Source organism: Diplodia corticola, assembly GCF_001883845.1.
Source record: "Diplodia corticola strain CBS 112549 chromosome Unknown scaffold85, whole genome shotgun sequence".
Classification (NCBI taxonomy): Eukaryota; Fungi; Ascomycota; class Dothideomycetes; order Botryosphaeriales; family Botryosphaeriaceae; genus Diplodia; species Diplodia corticola.
In genome coordinates, this window is record NW_017971564.1 from 51,934 (window position 1) to 71,785 (window position 19,852).

The following is a 19,852-nucleotide window of genomic DNA, read 5'->3' on the forward strand; positions in this document are numbered from 1 at the left end:
GGCGGCGGAGGGGTAGCGGGGGTTGAACAACACAACGGCGTCAGGAGCGCAACGCGTCGAGTGGATTGGGCGCAACGCGAAGGCTCTGCACGGCGGGCGGCGACGGTGGGCGCAACGACTGGCGTCGGGTTGAGGTGCGAGGCACGGGCGGGTGGGTGCGACAGGTGGCTCTCGGTGACAGCGGCTTCGGGGCGCGGTGACTTGGTTCGCGGAGCGACGGAGTTGAAAACATTGCCATGACCTGATGCACGGCCCAGGCCGTTTGTCGCGGCCCCGGCATGGCGATCGATGCCGACCGCCTCGCAGCGTGCCCGCCAACGTCACCGGGCCAAGCCGCTACTATGTTTTGCACCTTGTTTCAATTTCAACCGTTCTTCTTGCATTCGTGCGGCTCAAAAGCCTCTATCTACACCTGCCAAGCGACAGGCGGCGCTATTGCCGCTGCCCTTGCGGTTGCCTTCCCGCCGTTCCAGCTAACTTCAAAGTCAATTGTGAGGTCGTAAAAGATCGTAAATGAGTGTGGGTGGTAGTAATGGTGGGGTATAGTCGCCAATCCTCCGCCGCCGTGGTGCGGTCAGCCTTCCCCTGGCAACGCTGTTGCGTCTCAAGTATGTATATGGAAAATCAAAGGAAAGTAGGGAACGAAATTAAAGAATATCAACAAGAACAGAGTGGGTGTGCATCCGATGTGCAGGGGAGTTGTCTCAACATCCTGGTGAGCCAAACTCCGTGACGGGGTCCACTGTCGGCCTGCAATCAAGCACGTGCGTGAACTGCGGAGGCGGTTTTGCTTCCCCTTCAATCCCCGGGGCTAGGACGTCCGTGTAGGGCTCCTAAATCCAGGTGGTGCTGAGCGTCGGAGTCGGTGCCATCGGTCGCCTGGCGTATGTTGCCGTCATGAACGGCGCGATTTCCGCGAGGTAGTCGGAAGCGCAGAATTTCTGCAGCCCGCGCTCTACCATGTACCTTGCGTCTTCGTCCATCTCGACATCGCGGATCACGCCTCCAAGCTCTTCGGCGACTTCGTTCAGTTGCTCCAGCTCGCGCCCAAAGGGGTGGTTCGACTCGGTGCCAGCTGTGCTGCTGAACATGTCCACGGACGCACGCTGCTCCTGAAGTGAAGAGCTGCGGCCGTGGAGGCTGCTGGGAGGACCCATACCGCGAATCGATCTCTTGCGCGCCAGAACCTCGTGCGCCTCCTTGCTGTGCGAGCGCGCCCGCTGCGGGATATCGGGGATTGATTCTTGAGCCCTCCGGCTGGCTTCCTGAGCTGCTCGAATGCTGTCGATTGACCTCTTGGTCTCCAGGGTGCGCTTCGCGGGACCGGCGTCGAAAGATCTCTTCGAATCCAAGGAGCGCTTCGATTCTAGAGACCTGTAAGACTGGTCGACACTCGGGCGAGACGACGATTTCGAGTGCGAAACCGAGTTGGAAGCAGATCGAGGCGTGCGGGACCTCTCGGGGGCAGCCTTCTGAGCGGAATCGAAGAATCCAGTCAAGTGGTTGGTCTCGGGCGACGTGGGAAGGGATTCCAGGGAGGATGCGTCCGTAGAGACACCGCGAGAGCCACTCGACGTAGAGCTGCGGTCCGATTCCTCGGAGTGCGAAGTAGAATGAGATTCGGACGAGACCTGGCGAGTTCCAGCAATATCAGGAGCGTTGTAGGACAGCATGTTCGTAGTAGAAATGAGATTCAGCGGCCCAGAGATCTGGACGCGGTTGATGGCGGGGTTGGAGGCCTTCTTCATGCTGAATGCGCGGGCAGGACCAGTCGAAACCTTCTCGGGCTTCTTCGCCCGGCGAGTGGTGAGCGACCGAGAGATGAAGTCAGCCATGGTGATGAGAGTGGTGAGTCTGTCTGACGGTTGGCGTCACACAACGGTCGAAGTGCGGCAGCGGGTCCTTTGGGTGAAAGCAACGGTGGGGATATGAAGAAGCCGGAAGTCGGGGCCGTGGTAGAGGTGCGGAACGCTAGTGATGCGAGTCTTGCAGTCAAGATTGTCACGAGCTGCGACGTGCTCTGGGTAAAAGGCAGAGGGGGGAGTCAAGTGCGTAGCGCGGGTCAGCTGTGCAACCGCGGCAAGGTCAGAAGGTGCGGTGGCAGTCGTTCCGGATTGGGAAATGGTCGGTTTTCCAGGGCTTCTGGCGAAGCGGTTTTCCGTCGCGCGATCGTCCTGCGGTGAGACGCGGTGGATTTCAGTGGTACGTTTCGCCGGCTCGCAGCGAAACAAGGGAAAGGTGGAAGTGGAAAGGAAGGTCGCAACGGCGAAGGCAAAGAATGAGAGGGCGGGTGTCTGTCGTCTAAGGAGCGAAGCAACAGAGCACGGCCAGAGGGTGGACGAGAAGGACAGAAGCGCGCTGGCGCCGGGAGGGAGGGTGCAGAGATATGGGGGAGGAGGGAGGCTCGCGGCACGAGAAGCGCCGGGCAGGGCGGCCGAAGGTGAAAAGGCAAGGCAGAACGGCCAATGATTCAGCGGGCGCGGCACAAGCGTGCGAGATCGCGCGGCGCACGCGTGCTCGTAATTGGGCCGGCTAGGGACGCGGCCCCTGCTGCAGCGTCGGAGGAGCGCCGCTTTGGGCTGAGAAACGACGCATGCGAAACAACCCGGGGCGCCCCAGTGTAAACGTCCTCGTCTCAACTATATGAAGCGCCCACGGCGGAGAGGGCGCGCCGCAGCAGCAGCAGCGCGCACGCTTCCCACCCTCCATTATTCCGCCGCCATGCCCGCGGCCGCTTTGCAGCACCTGGCGGCGGATCTGTTTGCACGGCTTCCCGCGATCGCTGCAGCCGTTGGGGAGGATCTTCGAGTGGGCAATGCGTGCGGTGCTCGGCAGCCAGCCGCCGCGCTAGAGGGTGGGCCGTGAGCCTTCTGATGCGCCGGGCGTGCAGGGCGCTGCCGTCGCGTGCTGGTTGGCATTGCGGTCCGCCGTTGACGTTGCAGAGGCAGCAGGACGCCTGGCCCGCGGGATCTGGCCCAGGCACCGCCCAGAACTGCCGCTCGCCAACCCAGGGTTGGGCGGTACGCTAGCAAAAAGACCTTTGCACGCGGCGAACTCCCCCTCTCGACGGGCCTGCAAGGACCAGCGCGCGGCCGGGCCCTGGCAATCAACCGCACCACCGCCCTGGTCTGCTCGCCGGGCCCTTCGTGGCGCCGTGTGCCGTGCCTGTGGCCGCGACCGGCGCCGGCCTGCAGGGCCAGCTCACAGCAAAAGCACCCAGGACCTCGGAGCAGTCGTCAATAATAATATCGTCCCCAATATCGCAGCCTGCCGCGTGACTGCGGCACGCCGGACCGTGCTGCTGCTGCTCGGATTTGTCCGCTGCGAGCCCGGCGCCTCCTGACTGCGTCCCGGTGCCTGCTGCCCCGCCTTCCGCGGGACGTCGGCCTGGCTCAACTTCCTGGTCGCCTCACAGCCTCGCAGCGGGCAGCCTTTCGTTGCGCGCTTCCCATTTCGGCCGGCCGCCCTTCGTCCCGCCCATTCTCGGCCAACCACGAATTCCTGCAGGTCCAGCACGCCCTGGCGCCCGCTAAATCGAGCACTGCACTGCATGGCCGCCATCCCAAAACGGCTCTTGCAGAACCGACGTCGTGCGGTTCTCACGATCATCACATCAAATCACCCAGCGCGAAGGTCTCTCGCTAATTCGCATGGCATTGCGCTTGGTTCCTTCCGTGGTCGAGCGTTCATTACTCGTCAGCCGGCGTGCAGCCCGCTGGCCGGCGGGTGCATCTTGGTCGGTTCTGCCACGCTTTCGACGTAGCAGCTCAACAACTCATCACTCGGGCGTCGAGCTAACGCATGCTCAGAACGACATCGATTCTCCTACAGCTCCGTCTTCCGAAGCTATTCTGGGGTTTGGCCTTTCATCAGCCTTGCCGTCTGCGACCGCGTCTACTAACGTTAATGCGCCCACTTGAAACCGCTCGTAAAGCCAACCGCTCCCTATAGTCCCCTGAATGGTATATTTCGCCGATGAAACGCACCGGCTCCAGAAATTCCGCCGCTCAGAGTCAACTCTTCGCGAGACATGCTTTCCCGGGTGGGGAATCGCCTTGCCTTGCTCCGAAATGCTTTGCTTGCTCCCGATCTGGCCTCTTCCCAGGGGCAACATGACGGATCGAACGCCGGCTTACGCCGCGATGCTCGGTCACGGTACCGTGAAACCTTTTCTTTTGGATCGCTGCTGCGATCGTCGCCACCACAATCGATCCCCCGCGCTGACGTACTTTGTCATTGCCACCTCGGTTTGACATTACTGCCTTTTACTCCTCATCCATCGATTCCCAGCCGTCCGGCCCCGCATCGCTGTCCTTGCCCTCCTCATCCTCATCGCTCTCAGACTCGCTATCCGACTCTTGAACACCAACGAGCCTCTCCTTGACTTCGCCCTCTACTGGCGCCACTCTATGGGCAAAAGCGCGCCGCACTGCTGCGTTGGTGGAAGTGTCCCAAATCTGAACGGAGCCTTTGCTGCCTGCCACGGCCAGTCTGAAACCGACTTCCTTGTCGGGCGCAAATGACGTAGAGAACACTTTGCCGACGCCGAGGTTCCTCGACACAACCATGCTTGGTCCACTAGGCTGGACATTCCATAGCTTGACTTCCTTGTCTGTCGAACCAGTGGCGATGAAGCCAGGGATCACGGGGTTAATGTCGAACGACGAGATGGACTCGTCGTGTGCCTGAAGGGTCCAGATTGGCTTCGTCTGCGACGGATCTGAGGGAGCAAGGCGAGCGTCGTGGTAGTGGATGACGCCATTCTCGGTCGACACCTACGACGATCAGTAAAGTTCCTAAATCTGTGACAGCAGGACTCACGTAGAAAAAGTTGGGATCATGGGGATCCCATCTGACTTGTTCAACGTCGCTTTCTACGCCCCATCTTGGGACCTTGGCGTCCGGCGCCCGCATATCCGCCGCGACGACGGTCCTGTCATAGCTACCGCTCAAGAGCACAGTCGTCTCGGCCGGATGCCACGCCAGGGAGCAAACTTTATCTGTGTGGTAAGTGTACGACTTGGCACACTTGGTTGTGTTCAAATCCCAAAGCTTAACCGTCTTGTCTGCGGATGATGAAGCAAGCAAGTTGCGGTGGGTGCGATTGGCAGCCAGCGAAAGCACGGCATCAACGTGGTAGTCTTCGTTGGCCTTCTTGGACTTCTTCTTCTTCTTTTTCTTGGGTTTCTCGCCGTTGGCCATGTCTTCGGCACCCTGGCCAAGGATGGCATTCGGGTACATGCAGTCCACGATGTCGAGGTCCCAAATCTCGATATCCGGATCCATGGTACCCACAGCAACGAAGTTGCCCCTCGAGTTTTCCTCGATTGGGCCTTTACCGACTGGCGTGTTCAACCACTCAACCGTGAGCGGGATCGCCGGCAGCATGATGTCGTGGTGCACGTAAAGGTTGTCTGCCTCATCCTCGTACACGTACACCTCGAGATGTGCCATCTCGTCCTCTATCCTTGCTGCCAGTACAAGATTGTCGGTGTCAAGGATTTGCAGATCCTCTCTTTCAACGTCATCGTCAACGTTGTCAGGCATAGTGATGTATGGATCGTCGTCGTTGTTCTCGTGGTAGACCAGAGACTTGACGTTGCCGAAGATTCCAAGAGGCTCGCCGTCTTTATCCACAGCGCCCTCGTCGTTATCGTAGTTGTCAAGGTCGTACTCTTTCAGGTCGTCGTCGATTTCGCTTCAGATACTATGTTAGCGGTGGTTTTCACGAGGACTGCGAGGTGAGCATACATGTCGTCCTTGGCGGATGCAATGGCGGCAGCATTTGCCTTGGGCGACTCGTCCTCGTCGCTCTTGTCGCCATTCTTGGCTGCGTCCAGGTCGTCTTTCGCGTCGTCCAGCTGCAGGCGAGCAAGCTGCGAAATGCGCTCGAACTCGTCCTCATCGAAGAGATACTTTTGCGGGAAGGGTGCCGCAAAGCCGCGCGGCACCCACGTAGTCGCCGTGATCATGGACATGTCGAAAGCGTCGTGAGGAAGAAGCGTGCAGCGCAACGGCAACTTTTTTGCCCGTCGCAAACTGGGCCTCCAAAAAAGTTGCGAGCGGGCGCGCTCGGACGATTTCTTTTCCGCAGTCTTGGCAGCTCTTCTGCCGCCTAAACCTCCGCGGCGGCGACACCCAACCTCCCCCGAGCTCCTCACGCCAGCCCACCGTGTGAGGTCCATCCGCTCCGTCGACAACGCCGCTCCCCAACGATTCATTCGACATGGAGGATGACTACCACATTGCCCCTAAGAGGCGCAGACTCGACTCCTATCAACCATGTCCCTCTACCGATCGCTCCTCACGGCCACACCAGACACCGCGATTCCACGATTCTTCACGTGCGCAAACCCCGCGAGACCACAATGCCGGCTCAACCCCCCGCCAGCGGGAGTTCGATGGGCCTGAACCCCAAATTGATGAAGAAGCTGTCATGGCATTGGATAGGGACTGGTACGGCGGTGAGGAGTACGGCGGCCATAGCCTTGGAGACGACACGCACAATCCCTTTGGAGAGGACAGCGCCTGGCTGGATCAGCAGCGCGAAGCGGCAATGGCCGAAAAAAAGACCAGCAAACGCATGAACGCGCGTCAAGTTCAAAAGCAGAAGGACGTAGATGCTTGGGAGACGAACCGGATGCTCACCTCCGGAGTGGCTCAGCGGCGCGACTTTAGCGGCGATTTTGAAGATGACGACGAGGGGACTCGCATCCACTTGTTGGTTCACGATCTCAAGCCGCCCTTCCTGGACGGACGGACTGTCTTCACGAAGCAGCTGGACCCCGTGTCGGCGGTAAAGGATCCGCAAAGTGACATGGCCGTCTTCAGTCGCAAGGGAAGCAAGGTCGTGCGCGAGAGAAGACAGCGGAGAGAGAGGCAACAGCAGGCCAAGGAGTCTACCAACATGGCGGGCACTGCGCTGGGGAACATCATGGGGGTCAAAGAGGATGATGGTGACAGCGCGGCGCCAGCTGCTCCAGGCCAGCCGGAAGAACCGGAGAAGAAGGGCGGCAGCCAGTTTGCCGAGCATCTTAAGAAGAGCGAGGGTCAGAGTGCTTTCAGCAAAAGCAAGACGCTCCGCGAGCAGCGAGAGTACCTCCCCGCTTTCGCCGTACGAGAGGAGCTCCTGCGGGTAATCCGGGATAATCAAGTCATCATTGTTGTGGGGCAAACAGGGTCCGGTAAGACGACGCAGCTGACGCAGTTTCTTCACGAAGATGGTTACGGAAGCTTTGGCATGATTGGATGCACTCAGCCAAGACGTGTGGCAGCGATGAGTGTGGCCAAGCGTGTCAGCGAAGAGATGGAAGTCAAGCTCGGTGGCCTTGTTGGATACGCTATCCGTTTCGAGGACTGCACCAGCAATGAGACCGTAATCAAGTACATGACTGATGGTGTATTGCTGCGAGAGTCTCTGGTTCAGCCCGATCTCGACAAGTACTCTGTCATCATCATGGATGAAGCCCACGAGCGAGCCCTGAACACGGACGTCCTCATGGGCCTGATCAAGAAGGTGCTCGCTCGGCGCAAGGACCTGAAGCTGATTGTCACATCTGCCACTATGAACGCGGAGCGCTTCTCCCGATTCTACGGTGGTGCCCCAGAGTTTTTCATTCCTGGTAGGACATTCCCTGTCGACATTCAGTTTTCCCGCTCGCCTTGCGAAGACTACGTCGACAGTGCCGTGCGGCAGGTTCTAGCCATCCACGTCTCGCAAGGTCCCGGTGATATACTGGTATTTATGACGGGCCAAGAAGATATCGAGTGCACCTGTGAGCTTGTTGATGAGAGATTGCACCAGCTTGTTGATCCTCCTAAACTCAGTATCCTGCCAATCTACAGTCAGATGCCAGCGGATTTGCAAGCGAAAATCTTCGAGAAAGCTGCCCCTGGTGTTCGAAAGGTCATTGTTGCCACCAACATTGCTGAGACCAGTTTGACGGTCGATGGAATCATGTACGTCGTCGATTCTGGGTTTTCCAAGTTGAAGGTCTACAATCCTCGCATGGGTATGGATACGCTTCAAATTACTCCTATATCACAGGCAAACGCGTCTCAGAGAGCGGGTCGAGCCGGAAGAACTGGCCCAGGAAAGTGTTTTCACCTCTACACAGAGAGGGCCTTCAAAGAGGAGTTCTACATGCAGACTATTCCAGAAATCCAGAGGACGAATTTGGCGAACACCGTCCTTCTGCTCAAGTCGCTTGGCGTCAAGGATCTCCTCGATTTCGACTTCATGGACCCACCTCCACAAGAAACCATCTCGACTTCACTTTTCGACCTTTGGGCGCTCGGAGCGCTCGACAACCTGGGCGAGTTGACGTCGCTCGGTAGGACCATGACGGCTTTTCCCATGGACCCTCCACTTGCAAAGCTGATCATCACGTCTCACGAGTACGGTTGCAGCGAGGAAATGCTCACGATTGTGTCGATGCTGTCGGTCCCGAATGTCTTCTACCGCCCGAAGGAGCGCTTGGAGGAAGCGGACGCGGCGCGCGAGAAGTTCTGCGTGCCCGAGTCGGATCACCTGACTGTTCTCCACGTCTACACGCAGTGGAAGGCCAACCGGCACTCTGACGGCTGGTGCATCAAACACTTCCTGCACCCCAAGGCGTTGCGACGAGCCAAGGAGATTCGGGAGCAGCTGGAAGACATTATCAAGCAGCAAAAGCTGACGCTGACCAGCTGCGGGACGGATTGGGATGTCATTCGCAAGTGCATCTGCTCGGGGTACTACCACCAAGCGGCGCAAGTGAAGGGAATCGGGGAGTACATCAACCTGCGGACCAGTGTTACTGTGCAGCTTCATCCGACGAGCGCGCTCCATGGACTCGGCATCCTTCCCGACTATGTCGTGTATCACGAGCTTATCTTGACGTCCAAGGAGTACATGTCGTACGTCACTGCGGTTGACCCGCACTGGCTTGCCGATCTTGGCGGCGTTTTCTACTCGGTGAAGGAGAAGGGCTACTCGGCTCGCGACAAGCGCGTCACGGAGATTGAGTTCAACAAGAAGGCGGAGCTGGAGGCCAAGATGGCGGAGGATAAGGAAAGGGAGGCGCAGAGGGTCGCCAACGAGCAGCAGGCCAAGACGGCAGTCAGGCGGCCAACGACGGCGGTGCGGAGAATTGCGACGCAGGGCGCGGTGCGCAGGCCAACGACGCCGAGATCAGGACGTGGATTCTAGAAGGGCAGTGCAGTAGATACCTAGATAGCCAGGATGTCCCCAATCGAGGCAGTCGGTCTGCGGTGCCTGCTCTTGATCCGTGTACCCAGCATGCGCGACCAGCGGCCGGGCCGTTGCGGGGACGGCAGCCCTGTGGCCCCGTGCGTGGCTCCCCTGGCACCCTGGGTCCGACACTCCGACGTCGCTCTGATCAGGCAACATGCAGCACCACATTGATGCGGACTTCCCCATAGGGTCTAGCCCCACGTGGCGGCCTGGCCCCACGCCCCAATGCGTTCTGGGAGCGGCCGGGCATCGCGAAGTGTTGAGCGGAGCCGGAGGCGTGACGGAATCTCACCCGCTCCGGCGCGCATACGGATTGCAGGCGCCGCGTCCCCCAGCCCAAGCCTCAACACCTCGAGACCACTGCGATGCCGACCTGGAGCTGGAGACTGTCCTACCGCGCCGCCCAGCACACCCGCCCGCTCCTCCGCAAACCACCGTCCGCCGCCGCTTTCGCCGCCGCTTTCGCCGCTCCGCTGCCATGGCCGCCGCCCCGCGCCCGCGCCCGCGCCCACACGGCGGCGCGCGAGCCCAAGACGGGGTCGGGTACCACGACGCCGGTGCCCGATGAGGCGGCTGCAGTGCGCGCGCGCTCCAAGGCCGCCTTCTACTTCGAGGCCGGCTACGCGCTGTATGCGAAGCGCCCGTCGCGCCCTTTCCCGCCGCCCTTCCTGTCCTACCCGTCCGGCTCCTTCTCCGACCCGCTGAGCACCCACAACCGCAGCCGCGACCGCCGCAGCTTTGTCAATGGCGACATGATCCGCGGCATCACGAACGGCGACGACGCCGTCCTGGTCAGCGACAACTTCATCGGAGCCAACGACGGCGTGGGAGCTTGGGCCACGCGCGAGAGGGGCCATGCTGCGTAAGCAGAGCTCACGACCTCCGCAGGGAGAAGCTAACTGTGATGCGCCCAGGCTGTGGTCGCGGCTCATCCTGCACTTCTGGGCGCTGGAGGCCGAGAAGGACGCCTACGGCGGCGGCCAAGAGCCCAACCCGGTCGAGTACCTGCACAGCGCCTTCGAGCAGACCAAGCTGGCGACGTCGGGCCCCACCGAGTGGTTCGGCACCACGACCGCCTGCAGCGCCCTGCTCGGCTCCGACTCCGACTCCCAGCCCGTCGTGTACGTGACGCAGCTCGGCGACTCGCAGGTGCTCGTGCTACGCCCGCGCGACCGCGAGATCGTGTACAAGACGGCCGAGCAGTGGCACTGGTTCGACTGCCCCCGCCAGCTCGGTACCAACAGCCCGGACACGCCGCGCGAGAACGCCGTCATGGACCGTGTGCAGATCGAGGAGGATGACGTGGTTCTTGCCATGTCGGACGGCGTCGTTGACAACTTATGGGAGCACGAAGTCTTGGAAAACGTCGTCGACAGCATACACAAGTGGGAGAATGGCGAGGCCGAGTTCTGGGATGGGCATGACAAGAACGAAAAGTCGCCTGCCGACGGCATGCAGTACGTTGCACAAGAGCTGGTGAAAGCTGCCCGCACCATCGCCGAGGACCCATTTGCCGAGAGCCCTTATATGGAAAAGGCCGTCGACGAGGGGCTGTCCATTGAAGGAGGTCAGTTGAGCCAAAGCGCTGATTCGAGTCGGAACTGGCTAATACCTCTACCGCAGGTAAACTGGACGATATAAGCGTTGTCGCGGCCGTGTGCAAGCGCAGAAAGTCCTGAAGGCGCTGGAGCACGAGATCTCGCGATCTTTCTTCGCGAGCCAGCTCTGACACATCTGTCCGCCCAAGTTCCGCGTCCTGGGAAGTCGACCCTTGGGAGCAAGCCATTCAGATGTCGAACGCCGCGATGAACTCCGGTGGAGGCTTTGTAGATTGACCTTTGGACGACCCGTCACTGGATAGGACGACTTCCTCGCCCTACTCGCATTCTCTTGACTGGGATTTCAAGACCATGGATAAAAGGACAGACTACAACACGCCGATTGACTTTTGTTGTTGATATTGGTGGCTTCTAATGTGTAGACATGGTCTATATCCCAGGACTTGTGGATACCACGCTCCGAAAAGTTTGGCAGAGAGGATCACTCTTGTCGTCACAGCAAACAGAGGGACCTGGTTTCCTATTTCGATTCCCTGAGCGCTCAGTGAGTTGTTGCGCACTTCTGTTCAGTTTTGTTGAGGGGAAACCGGTCCGGGCGCTTAGGCTACGAATGACACATGTCGTGTGGAACCAACGTATGATTGCATGGGAAGGTGTGGTGAGAGGATGACTCGGCGCTACAGGCGGCGCAGCAGGTCGAAGGAGAAGCGCCATCCATGGTTGCGGGATGCGCGCGGCACTCGCACAGGGCATAAGGATGTGATGAGAATACGCGAGCGCGGCTCGATTCGACCATTCCTAAAGAACTGCCACTTTTTCTTACATCGAAGGAGTAACCACTTGCTAAGTTCTGTTTTTCTCGTCCAAGCTTGCATTAGAATGTATCTACCTAATGTTGTTGCGCGTAGACCGAGGATCTAATGAGCCGTTTTGTATCATCGTCAAGAGTCTTCTGTACCCTCACAGCTCCGAGCTGTTGATGGCAATTCTTGCGCTCTGAAACGTTTATGTCGATCTTCTCTGCATTCGACAGTCATCGCATGCGTTTGTGTGGGTTTTAACAGGACGAGACTGAGGCTGTTGTGGACCCCGGACGATCAGCGCGGCACGCAAGCGCCCGCTGTGCCGCACTCAAGCATGCAACCTCCTAGTATACAAACCATCCCGCTTGTCCTTTGTTTCTTGTTTCTGACTTTCAAGTGCCTGCAGAGCTTTGTATCTCGCCTCTTTTCCTCCGAGTGTTGTCACGGTGATGCAATTACTTTACTCATTCCTGTCGTCCTTATGGGTAGTGTTCAGCCTACCTCTCTTCCACCAAGATTTATCGTCAATTTTGCAGCGGGAAGAACAGCCGTGCTATTCCCCAGACAGGGAGAAGGCGGGAGAAGTGGTAGAAACAAATGGAGATGTTCGTGGTCAGGAAGGCATCACAGAAGATACATGCAGCCAGCCCGCCCAACACACCGACTCCAAAAACCCCTCCGATCATATTTTGGCGTCCGAATGCGCAGCAGAAAGCACGCGCCCTACAGTCCACCCGTCTCACAGTCCCCCAAATCCGCTGCCTTCGGACCGGGCACAAGTACTGTGCACCTGCTGCCGCTCCCTCACTTTCTCCTCCCTCACATCTCCTACTGGCCACGCCTTCCACCCTACCTGGACCGAAATCCGAGCATCAGCCAGATGCGGTGGAGATGGTGGCGGTGGTTGCCAGCTCTGCGACTTTTTGGTGAAGTGGTCCATGGGCATTAGATCCGCAGACTACGAGTGTAGCGCGTGGATCATTGTGCCGATTGGCCGCTTCCCCGGGCTTATTCAGGTCTCGCAGGCAGCGAAAGAGCGGTTGTGTGAGTTGCAGAAGGGGCGGCTTTACGCTATTGAGGTATTCGAGGGAGCGGGTAGAGGACTAGTGGGGATGTTTGATAAGGGCCGGGACGGATATGGTGAGGACAAGACATGGTTCTATTTTAGTTTGAGCATCGGTGAAGGAAATCTCTGCGGTGAGTCACAGCATATTTCATCTTTATTTCCGGTTGTTAGATGGCGGACGTCATTTTATAACAGCGTTTTGGGGGTGGTCTCTTCAGTTGGCGCGACACAGACTTGAGGCTTCTAACGGGACGTCTTTTAGATGAAATTTCACGCTTCTACGACATCCATATCCGAAGATCGCTAACCTACACCGGGTCGGCATCTTCTTTCGCAACAGCACGGCGCTGGCTAGCCGTGTGCGATGCCTCTCACGACTGTCAGCGAGCACAGCCGTCATTTACGAAGGCCAATCGAAGCCCCGCCAGCCGCTTGCTCGATGTTCAAGCTTTCGACCAGCCTTGTCTTGATGTGAGACTAGTGGAGACCTGGCAAGAGGAAAACACTTCTAAAGTATGTTTCATTCCCCGCAACTCGCAGCCCGAGGCCTCACTCACGACGCCAAACATTCAGTACATAGCTCTGAGCCACCGCTGGGGCACTGCATCTCAGCCCATGACCACCAAACATGGCAATCTTCAAGAAAGGAGGGATTGCATTCCCTTTGCTTCTCTGCCGCTCACTTTTCGCCACGCTGTACAGACTACCCGCAGACTGGGAGTGCGTTATCTCTGGATCGATTCACTCTGCATCATTCAAGACAGCTCCGACGACTGGGCAGTCGAATCCGGCCGGATGGGTGACATCTACGCGCACAGCTACGTGACTTTGGCTGCAGATTGTAGCAAATCCAGTCACGGCGGCCTGTTCAATTCGCAAAGCGTGCTGCAGGACGAAGAGCCACTGGGAAGGCACTTGGATTTGGATATTCTCGTTGGCACCAGAGGGCCAGGGAGCAGCTGCAGAGTCTACATTTCACAAGAGTGTGAGGTGCCGTCCAATGTAGACTTTACCGGCCCCGTTGGAGATCCGAGCGACACGGGCAAGGACGACCCGGATCAGATGCTGGTGAAGCGTGGATGGACACTGCAGGAAGCGATCCTGCCTCCACGGGTGTTACATTTCACCAGCAAGCAGCTGATCTGGGAATGTTCGCGGAAGGGATACGAGGCAGAAGACATGTTCTCGGCAAACCTGCGGCACATGCGACCGACGTTTACGGACATGAGGGCTCAGCTGATGCCCCGGTTGGACGATGGGGAGGAGCGTTCTCTCTACGGCTCATCAGCTCTGTGTTCGGGGGACCTCCAGGCCAAGGTTCTGTGCGCATGGTACCGAGACATGATTGAGTTCCGCTATTCGTCGCGCCGTCTGACCTACCCGACAGACAAGCTGCCAGCCATTGCCGGGTTAGCTGCCCTGGCATCGCAGACGTTGGGCGGCGAGTACATTGCCGGCATGTGGCGAAAGGAGCTGGAGTGGGCAATGACATGGCGTACGCGCGATTCCAAAGTCGTCACCACGAAGGTGGAGAGACTGGATCCCTCGGCAACGCAGGACAGCACCGCGTTGCATACGTTGACGGACGAGGGAATTGCCCAGCACCCCTACCGCAGCCCATCCTTCTCCTGGGCGTGCGCAACCGGCCCGGTGTTCTGGGACTATGATCTGGACACGTTCGAGCGGACGGCGCACGTCGAGGACTCCCACGTCGAGCTCCAGTGCAGCGAGGCGCCTTTTGGATGCGTGCGGGAGGGGTGCCGGATACGGATAGCCGGATGGTTCTCCCGACACGTCGTGACACTTGCACCTGATGGTTGGAACAAGGCCTACTTCAACACTTGCGGGCGCATCGCCGGCAAGGTGCATCTGGACCGTGGTCTCGACAAGGCCGACTCTGTGTCGGTGACGTGCTTCGAGCTGGGCGTCGGATCCGGGCCACAGATCATACCGGCACAGTCGACACAGACGATCCCCCGATGGATATGTTTGCTCGTACTGGGGCCAATCCAAGGCGAACGCGAGTGCTACACGAGGCTCGGCCTGGCAGATTGGCCGTGGGACCAAGAGAGCGAAGCTTGCATGAGATATGCCCAACTGCGCGAGTGGCGGACGATTACCATTTGCTAGGCCTTGGTCCCTCTTCGGTAATTGACGTTTGAACAGGCAGCTGGGGTGGGGGCCATCCAGTCAGAACCTTGTCGGTCAGGCCCGATGCCAGCTGGCGAGTCATCGACGAGAGGACAGGGCAAGGATCCGCCGAGCATGGCGCCGGCCGCATCTCTCCAATCTCCTCCAGTGCTTGCCTGGATCCTACAACCGCATCGCACGATCCCCAACGCCCGACCGAGGTCTCTCGAACCGCCTGCCAGGTGAGTCGCTTTTAGAACCACAAAAGGGGCGGGAGTCTAATCTGGGGCCGCGCTACCCCGCAGATTCCCGCATCGAGGCCGTCCACGGATCAGAGCCTAGGTACACGTGAAGCCGAGCTGCTGCGGCCCGTCGCCCATCTTGCATCCATACGCCCTTACATCCGACCCTCCGATCCTACGGCAGGCTGAGCCTTGGACATCAAGTAAGACCGAGAAGAGCGTGGGGGGGGCCGCTATATAGATTCCTTCTCCCTGTGCATACCAACATCTCCCCACGTAGCCTTGGTCTCTTTTCCTGTTCGGTCGAGCCGCTGTCGATACTCCGATCGCAGTCTGTTCTGGTCTTTTGTCCAAAATAAAAACATGGCAGCTCCGCCGGAAAAGACTCTCGATGACCTCAACGGTTCATGGATCATGGTGTGGCCTCCTTTCTTTTCCTTTTCTTTTCTCATAGCTATGCGTCCATCTTATCCGCTACTGCCCGACTGACTGGCCTCGCCTACAGAACAAAGGGAAGTCTGACAACACCGATCCCGTCTTGAACTTGCAGGGTGTTGGCTGGTTACTTCGCAAGACCATTGCCCTGGCCACCGTCACGCTCAACCACAAGCAGTACACAGACGCCGAGGGCGTCGAGCGCATTGACATTGACCAGGTCATCACACCTGGCTTGCAGGGTACCCGCGAGGAACGTGCCCTCACTTGGGAGTGGCGTGACCACAGAGATTTCGTCTTTGGCGAGGTCAGAGGCCGCTCCCGCAGAGTCAAGCTTGCCGACGTGCCTGACGATGAGGACGGCAGATGGATGAAGGATGGTTGGGAGCCCGCTTTCCTCGAAGGGGGCGAGGCTATCGAGACGTACGTCGAGAACAAGGAGCTGGGTTGGACTGCCAACCAGTTCTGGGGCTTTGAGCTGCTTGACGGCGAGAGGAGGTATGCCAGGCACGTCGTCGTCAAGGACCAGTCTGGCAAAAAAGTTCTGCGGATCAGGCTCGTCTATGACTGGGCTGGTCCGCTATCGGGGAGCGATTGCACCGTGGCATAGAATCAATCTATCAGACGTTTGTTGTGGCGCACTTCACATGAGACGAGGGATGGTAGATACTACGCTCATGGTGTTTAGCCAGGTATCCAATGAATTTATCAAGAGGTCTGGATTCCTTCTGAAACTTGACAAACTCGCAAACAATCCAATAGCAAGCCGTAGGGAATGGTTTTACTGCCACCAGATTATCACATTCATGCTAATTATTCCAAAGTATTCCTATGAGCTACCCCCGCCAGATGATGACATTCATGCTGATTATTTCAAAGTATTCCTATGAACTACCTCCGCCTAGAGCAGTCGAGAGATCGAGATCGTAGCGGATAGTGTTCTCCTTGATAGCCGCCTCCAGCCACGGAATGCGCTCACCCGCAGAGTTGACGCTGCGGTTGCCGATGATATCGAGCGGGAGCACGAAATCAGTGTACTGCTTTGTGACGAGCCCGAGCACGAGCTTGGTGTCGACATAGGAGCGCATGTTGAACGTGTTGTTGCCGGGCATGAGGTTTAGGTCCGGGATGAGCGTGTATCCGATCGAGGTGCCGTTGACAGAAAGGTCCATGGTCACGTTACCCATCGATACGGCAAGCACCGACGGGTTGGGAATGAAGAGCGTGCCGAGAAGCGTTGCGCCATCCGGCTCAGGGGTGGTCCTTATGTCAGCCGAGGTGATTGCCAAGCCGGCAAGTTTGTTGAGGCCTTGTAGAATGTCAGTAACTGCTGGGTGGAAGAGCGCACGACCCTCACCTTTCATCGTGACGACCTTGTTGTAATCGACGTCAAAAGAGGGCAGGCCGTCGAGCTTCACGGACGGCCGTCCACGCAAACCGAGCCTGAACTCTTCACTGCTGATGACCAGCTTGTTGTAGGCGATGAACTGGTCCATATCCGCAACCTCTACATCCTGCTCGACGTCAACCTGGACCTCGCTCTCGGATTTGACCTCCGGGATGGTAATGTAGCCAAACGGCTTGATGTCTGGCAGTGAATCTTCTAGGAAGAGCGAGCCATTGAACGAGGACAGTGTAGGATGATAGCTGCTGGTGCTCGTGACGTTGTTGTTCAGCACAAGATGGAAGGAATTAGGCTGAGGGTCGGTGATCTCTTGGCGTATTACTTGGACGTCGGCTTTGTTTAGCTCATCCTGTCCCTTGTGCGGCACGCCCACGTAGATGCTATCATCGCACAATCATTAGCTCGCGCACGACGACGAGACGTGGTGCAAGCTTACATGGGCAGCACGACGACAAGGATGACGATGGCAAAGATGACGAGCCACAGCCACCAGAACCTCGTGCAATGGCGTTTCGCTTTTGAGCCGAACGACTCCTTCTTCACGAAACCCGAGGTCGTGTCGCCATTGGACTCGATGTTAGTGCCAGTCGGCTTGGCGGTATCCATCACAACGTTGTGTTTGCGGACGGAAGTGGTGGATGCGGCCGTGGTGCCTGGTATTTAGGGGGAGGACATGGGCGAAAGAAAAGACCTGAAGCGGGGAAGCTGGCCAGACGTAGGTATAGTGCGGACAGGTGGTCTTCTTGAAGCACATGCTCCTCGGGCGTTGCACCTGAACGGGGGAGACAATAGCCGGGAACAGAGTTGCACATTTCGGCGCCAACCGAGAGGCAAAGACAGCTTCCTTTGTTGAATGGACGCCAGGTGCGCAGGCTAAGCAGGGACCGTCAGCGGATAGCCAGTGCTGTCAGGACGAGGTGGGCCAATGAGGCATCTCGTACGGGCCAGCATCAAAAGACAGCCTAGTTGGCACAAGAGAACCGAGGCATCAAAGAAATTTGAACGGGCACATGCTGCAGATCAGGGCTGGGGAGCTGCATGGAACCAGTGGAGGTGAGAGCTCGGCTGCACAGGAGCCGCCGTTACACAGCACGCCGCAGGGGACCCTGGCGCCCGGGACCTGGGGGATCGATTCTGCGGCTCAGAGGGCTGCAGCACGAGGCGTGGGCAGCGAGGGCAGCGAGGGCAGCGAGGGCGTTTTGGGTAGCCATGGCCTGGTCAGCCGGCAGTGTTGAGCGCGGTGGTGGAGGCGAAACGAAGCAGCGCCGTCTTGGTCAAAGGGCGCAGCCGAGGCGCAGGAATCGCAGAGGTCGAGGTGTCGTTTGATGAGGATTCCCCGCATTTGCAACCCCAGGATCCAATAGAGGAGATTGGCCCGGGGGGGATCACCACGGGAGGGTCAGGGAGGGTCGAAGCGTTCGGCGACGGCAGCTGGAAGAGGCAAGCGGTTGCTTAGCGCGGCGTGCTCGCTCGCAGCTGCCCTGAACGCTGCGGCGATGCTTGCAGCCATGCCGGGTCGGGCATGCACCTGAGGAGCAGGAGCACGGCGCAGCGGTGGCGCCGGGTCACGCGAGCCAAACGGAAGTGCGCCTTGTCGCCGTGGCTTGCGAGAGAGGCTGCACCTGAGGTGGGCACGGTACGGTAGCATTCCTGTCGCCGGGGTTGCCGAGCTCTCTCGCGGGCCTCACCTGCTGGAAATCCGCCCGGGCGCCGTGTTCCTGTCGGCCGCCGAGCCTCCGACCAACCCTGCCAGGGCCTATGAGGTCACAGCTTCACCACTTTCTCTATTCACACCTGCTGCGTCAACATGTCGTCGTCCCACCCGAAAGATGAGTCGCCCGCCCCCAGCGACGAGTCGCCCAGCCCCAGAGATGGGTCGCCCGACCCCAAAGACGAGTCGGACAGTGCCCAAGACAAGGCGCTTGCTGCCCCCGCGGCAGCCGACAGCGACGGCGAGGACGGCGGCGACGGCGACGACGACGACGACGACGACTACATGAACATGATCATCGAGGAGCCGGGCAAGAAGGAGACGGCGCTGCAGAGACTGCAGCGCGAGAAGCGCGAGGTAAGCTGCCACGCCCACCTGCGTCTTGCCCTGTTTGACACTCACTCACCCCTAGTAAAGAGAGTCGAGCGAAGCCAGAACCACAAGACGAAGCGTGAGCAGGAGGAAGAAGCAGCCGCCACCCGCGAGGCCGCCCTGAACAAAGCCATTGACAGCTCCAACAAGGGCTTCAAGATGCTGGCCAAGATGGGCTTCAAAGAGGGCGGCAAGCTGGGCAAGAGCGACTACGGCGTTGCCGAGCCCGTCCGGGTCCAGATCAAGGACGGCCGCGAGGGCATCGGCATGGAGTCCGAGAAGAAGCGCAAGCTGCGCGAGGTCTACGAGGAGCACGCGAAGAAGGCCAAGGTTGAACAGGAGACTGAGGAACAGTACTTCGCAAGCATGGCCCAGGAGCGCAAGAACAAGCGCTCCGAGGGCCAGTTCATCGGCGCGCAGAAGGCGGCCGAGAAGTTGGACACAGAGCCAGGCGAGGCTACGAATGCTACCGTTGTTGACAAGAGCACGCCGCTGAAGAATATCCCGTTGGTCTGGCGTGGCCTCGTGCGGTTCCGGATGGAGAAGGAAAGCGAGGGGTTGATGCGCAAGGCTCTCGGGGAGAGGCTGACGCGCTTACCCACTTATGACGACGACGAGGAGGACGAAGACGACCAGCTCGGGCTTGGGAAGCAGGCAAAGGCCAAGGTGGTCGTGCACGAGGATCTTGGCGAGGAAGACACCGAGCTGGAAGAGTTCGATGCGCTTGAACCGCACAAGAAGCTGGAGATGGCCGTCCAGTATCTCCGCGACAAGCACAACTACTGCTTCTGGTGCAAGTACAAGTACGCCGACGAAGAGGAGATGGAGAGCTGTCCGGGCCTGACGGAAGAGGACCACGACTGAAGTGGCTGTAGTTTATACAAAGTAGATACC

The 19,852-nt window shown here is 58.8% G+C and overlaps 8 protein-coding genes across 8 annotated transcripts; 5 read left to right on the top strand and 3 right to left on the bottom strand.

Moving 5' to 3' along the window:
- Positions 1–833: 833 nt before the first annotated feature.
- BKCO1_8500020 (uncharacterized protein) lies at positions 834–1,835 on the bottom strand (the record flags this gene model as incomplete). Its single annotated transcript, XM_020279587.1, has 1 exon — positions 834–1,835. One exon carries the CDS (start codon positions 1,833–1,835, stop codon positions 834–836), a length of 1,002 nt encoding a protein of 333 aa, XP_020125552.1.
- Positions 1,836–4,265: 2,430 nt separating this feature from the next.
- On the bottom strand, positions 4,266–5,978 carry BKCO1_8500021 (transducin family protein; the record flags this gene model as incomplete). The annotated part of the gene is made up of 3 exons (XM_020279588.1): positions 4,266–4,775; positions 4,822–5,698; positions 5,752–5,978. 3 exons carry the CDS (start codon positions 5,976–5,978, stop codon positions 4,266–4,268), a joined length of 1,614 nt encoding a protein of 537 aa, XP_020125553.1.
- A 248-nt stretch (positions 5,979–6,226) lies between these two features.
- On the top strand, positions 6,227–9,190 carry BKCO1_8500022 (pre-mrna-splicing factor atp-dependent rna helicase prp16; the record flags this gene model as incomplete). Its single annotated transcript, XM_020279589.1, has 1 exon — positions 6,227–9,190. One exon carries the CDS (start codon positions 6,227–6,229, stop codon positions 9,188–9,190), a length of 2,964 nt encoding a protein of 987 aa, XP_020125541.1.
- A 410-nt stretch (positions 9,191–9,600) lies between these two features.
- On the top strand, positions 9,601–10,914 carry BKCO1_8500023 (protein phosphatase; the record flags this gene model as incomplete). Its single annotated transcript, XM_020279590.1, has 3 exons — positions 9,601–10,097; positions 10,150–10,802; positions 10,859–10,914. 3 exons carry the CDS (start codon positions 9,601–9,603, stop codon positions 10,912–10,914), a joined length of 1,206 nt encoding a protein of 401 aa, XP_020125542.1.
- Positions 10,915–12,535: 1,621 nt separating this feature from the next.
- Positions 12,536–14,793, top strand: BKCO1_8500024 (het domain protein pin-c2; the record flags this gene model as incomplete). Its single annotated transcript, XM_020279591.1, has 2 exons — positions 12,536–12,794; positions 12,926–14,793. 2 exons carry the CDS (start codon positions 12,536–12,538, stop codon positions 14,791–14,793), a joined length of 2,127 nt encoding a protein of 708 aa, XP_020125550.1.
- Positions 14,794–15,398: 605 nt separating this feature from the next.
- On the top strand, positions 15,399–16,080 carry BKCO1_8500025 (lccl domain-containing protein; the record flags this gene model as incomplete). The annotated part of the gene is made up of 2 exons (XM_020279592.1): positions 15,399–15,452; positions 15,541–16,080. 2 exons carry the CDS (start codon positions 15,399–15,401, stop codon positions 16,078–16,080), a joined length of 594 nt encoding a protein of 197 aa, XP_020125551.1.
- Positions 16,081–16,354: 274 nt separating this feature from the next.
- On the bottom strand, positions 16,355–17,481 carry BKCO1_8500026 (pre-mrna processing factor 4-like protein; the record flags this gene model as incomplete). The annotated part of the gene is made up of 3 exons (XM_020279593.1): positions 16,355–16,779; positions 16,828–17,255; positions 17,312–17,481. 3 exons carry the CDS (start codon positions 17,479–17,481, stop codon positions 16,355–16,357), a joined length of 1,023 nt encoding a protein of 340 aa, XP_020125548.1.
- A 1,201-nt stretch (positions 17,482–18,682) lies between these two features.
- BKCO1_8500027 (coiled-coil domain-containing protein 75) lies at positions 18,683–19,822 on the top strand (the record flags this gene model as incomplete). The annotated part of the gene is made up of 2 exons (XM_020279594.1): positions 18,683–18,943; positions 19,004–19,822. The coding sequence occupies 2 exons, from the start codon at positions 18,683–18,685 to the stop codon at positions 19,820–19,822; spliced, it is 1,080 nt and encodes a 359-aa protein (XP_020125549.1).
- Positions 19,823–19,852: the final 30 nt, after the last annotated feature.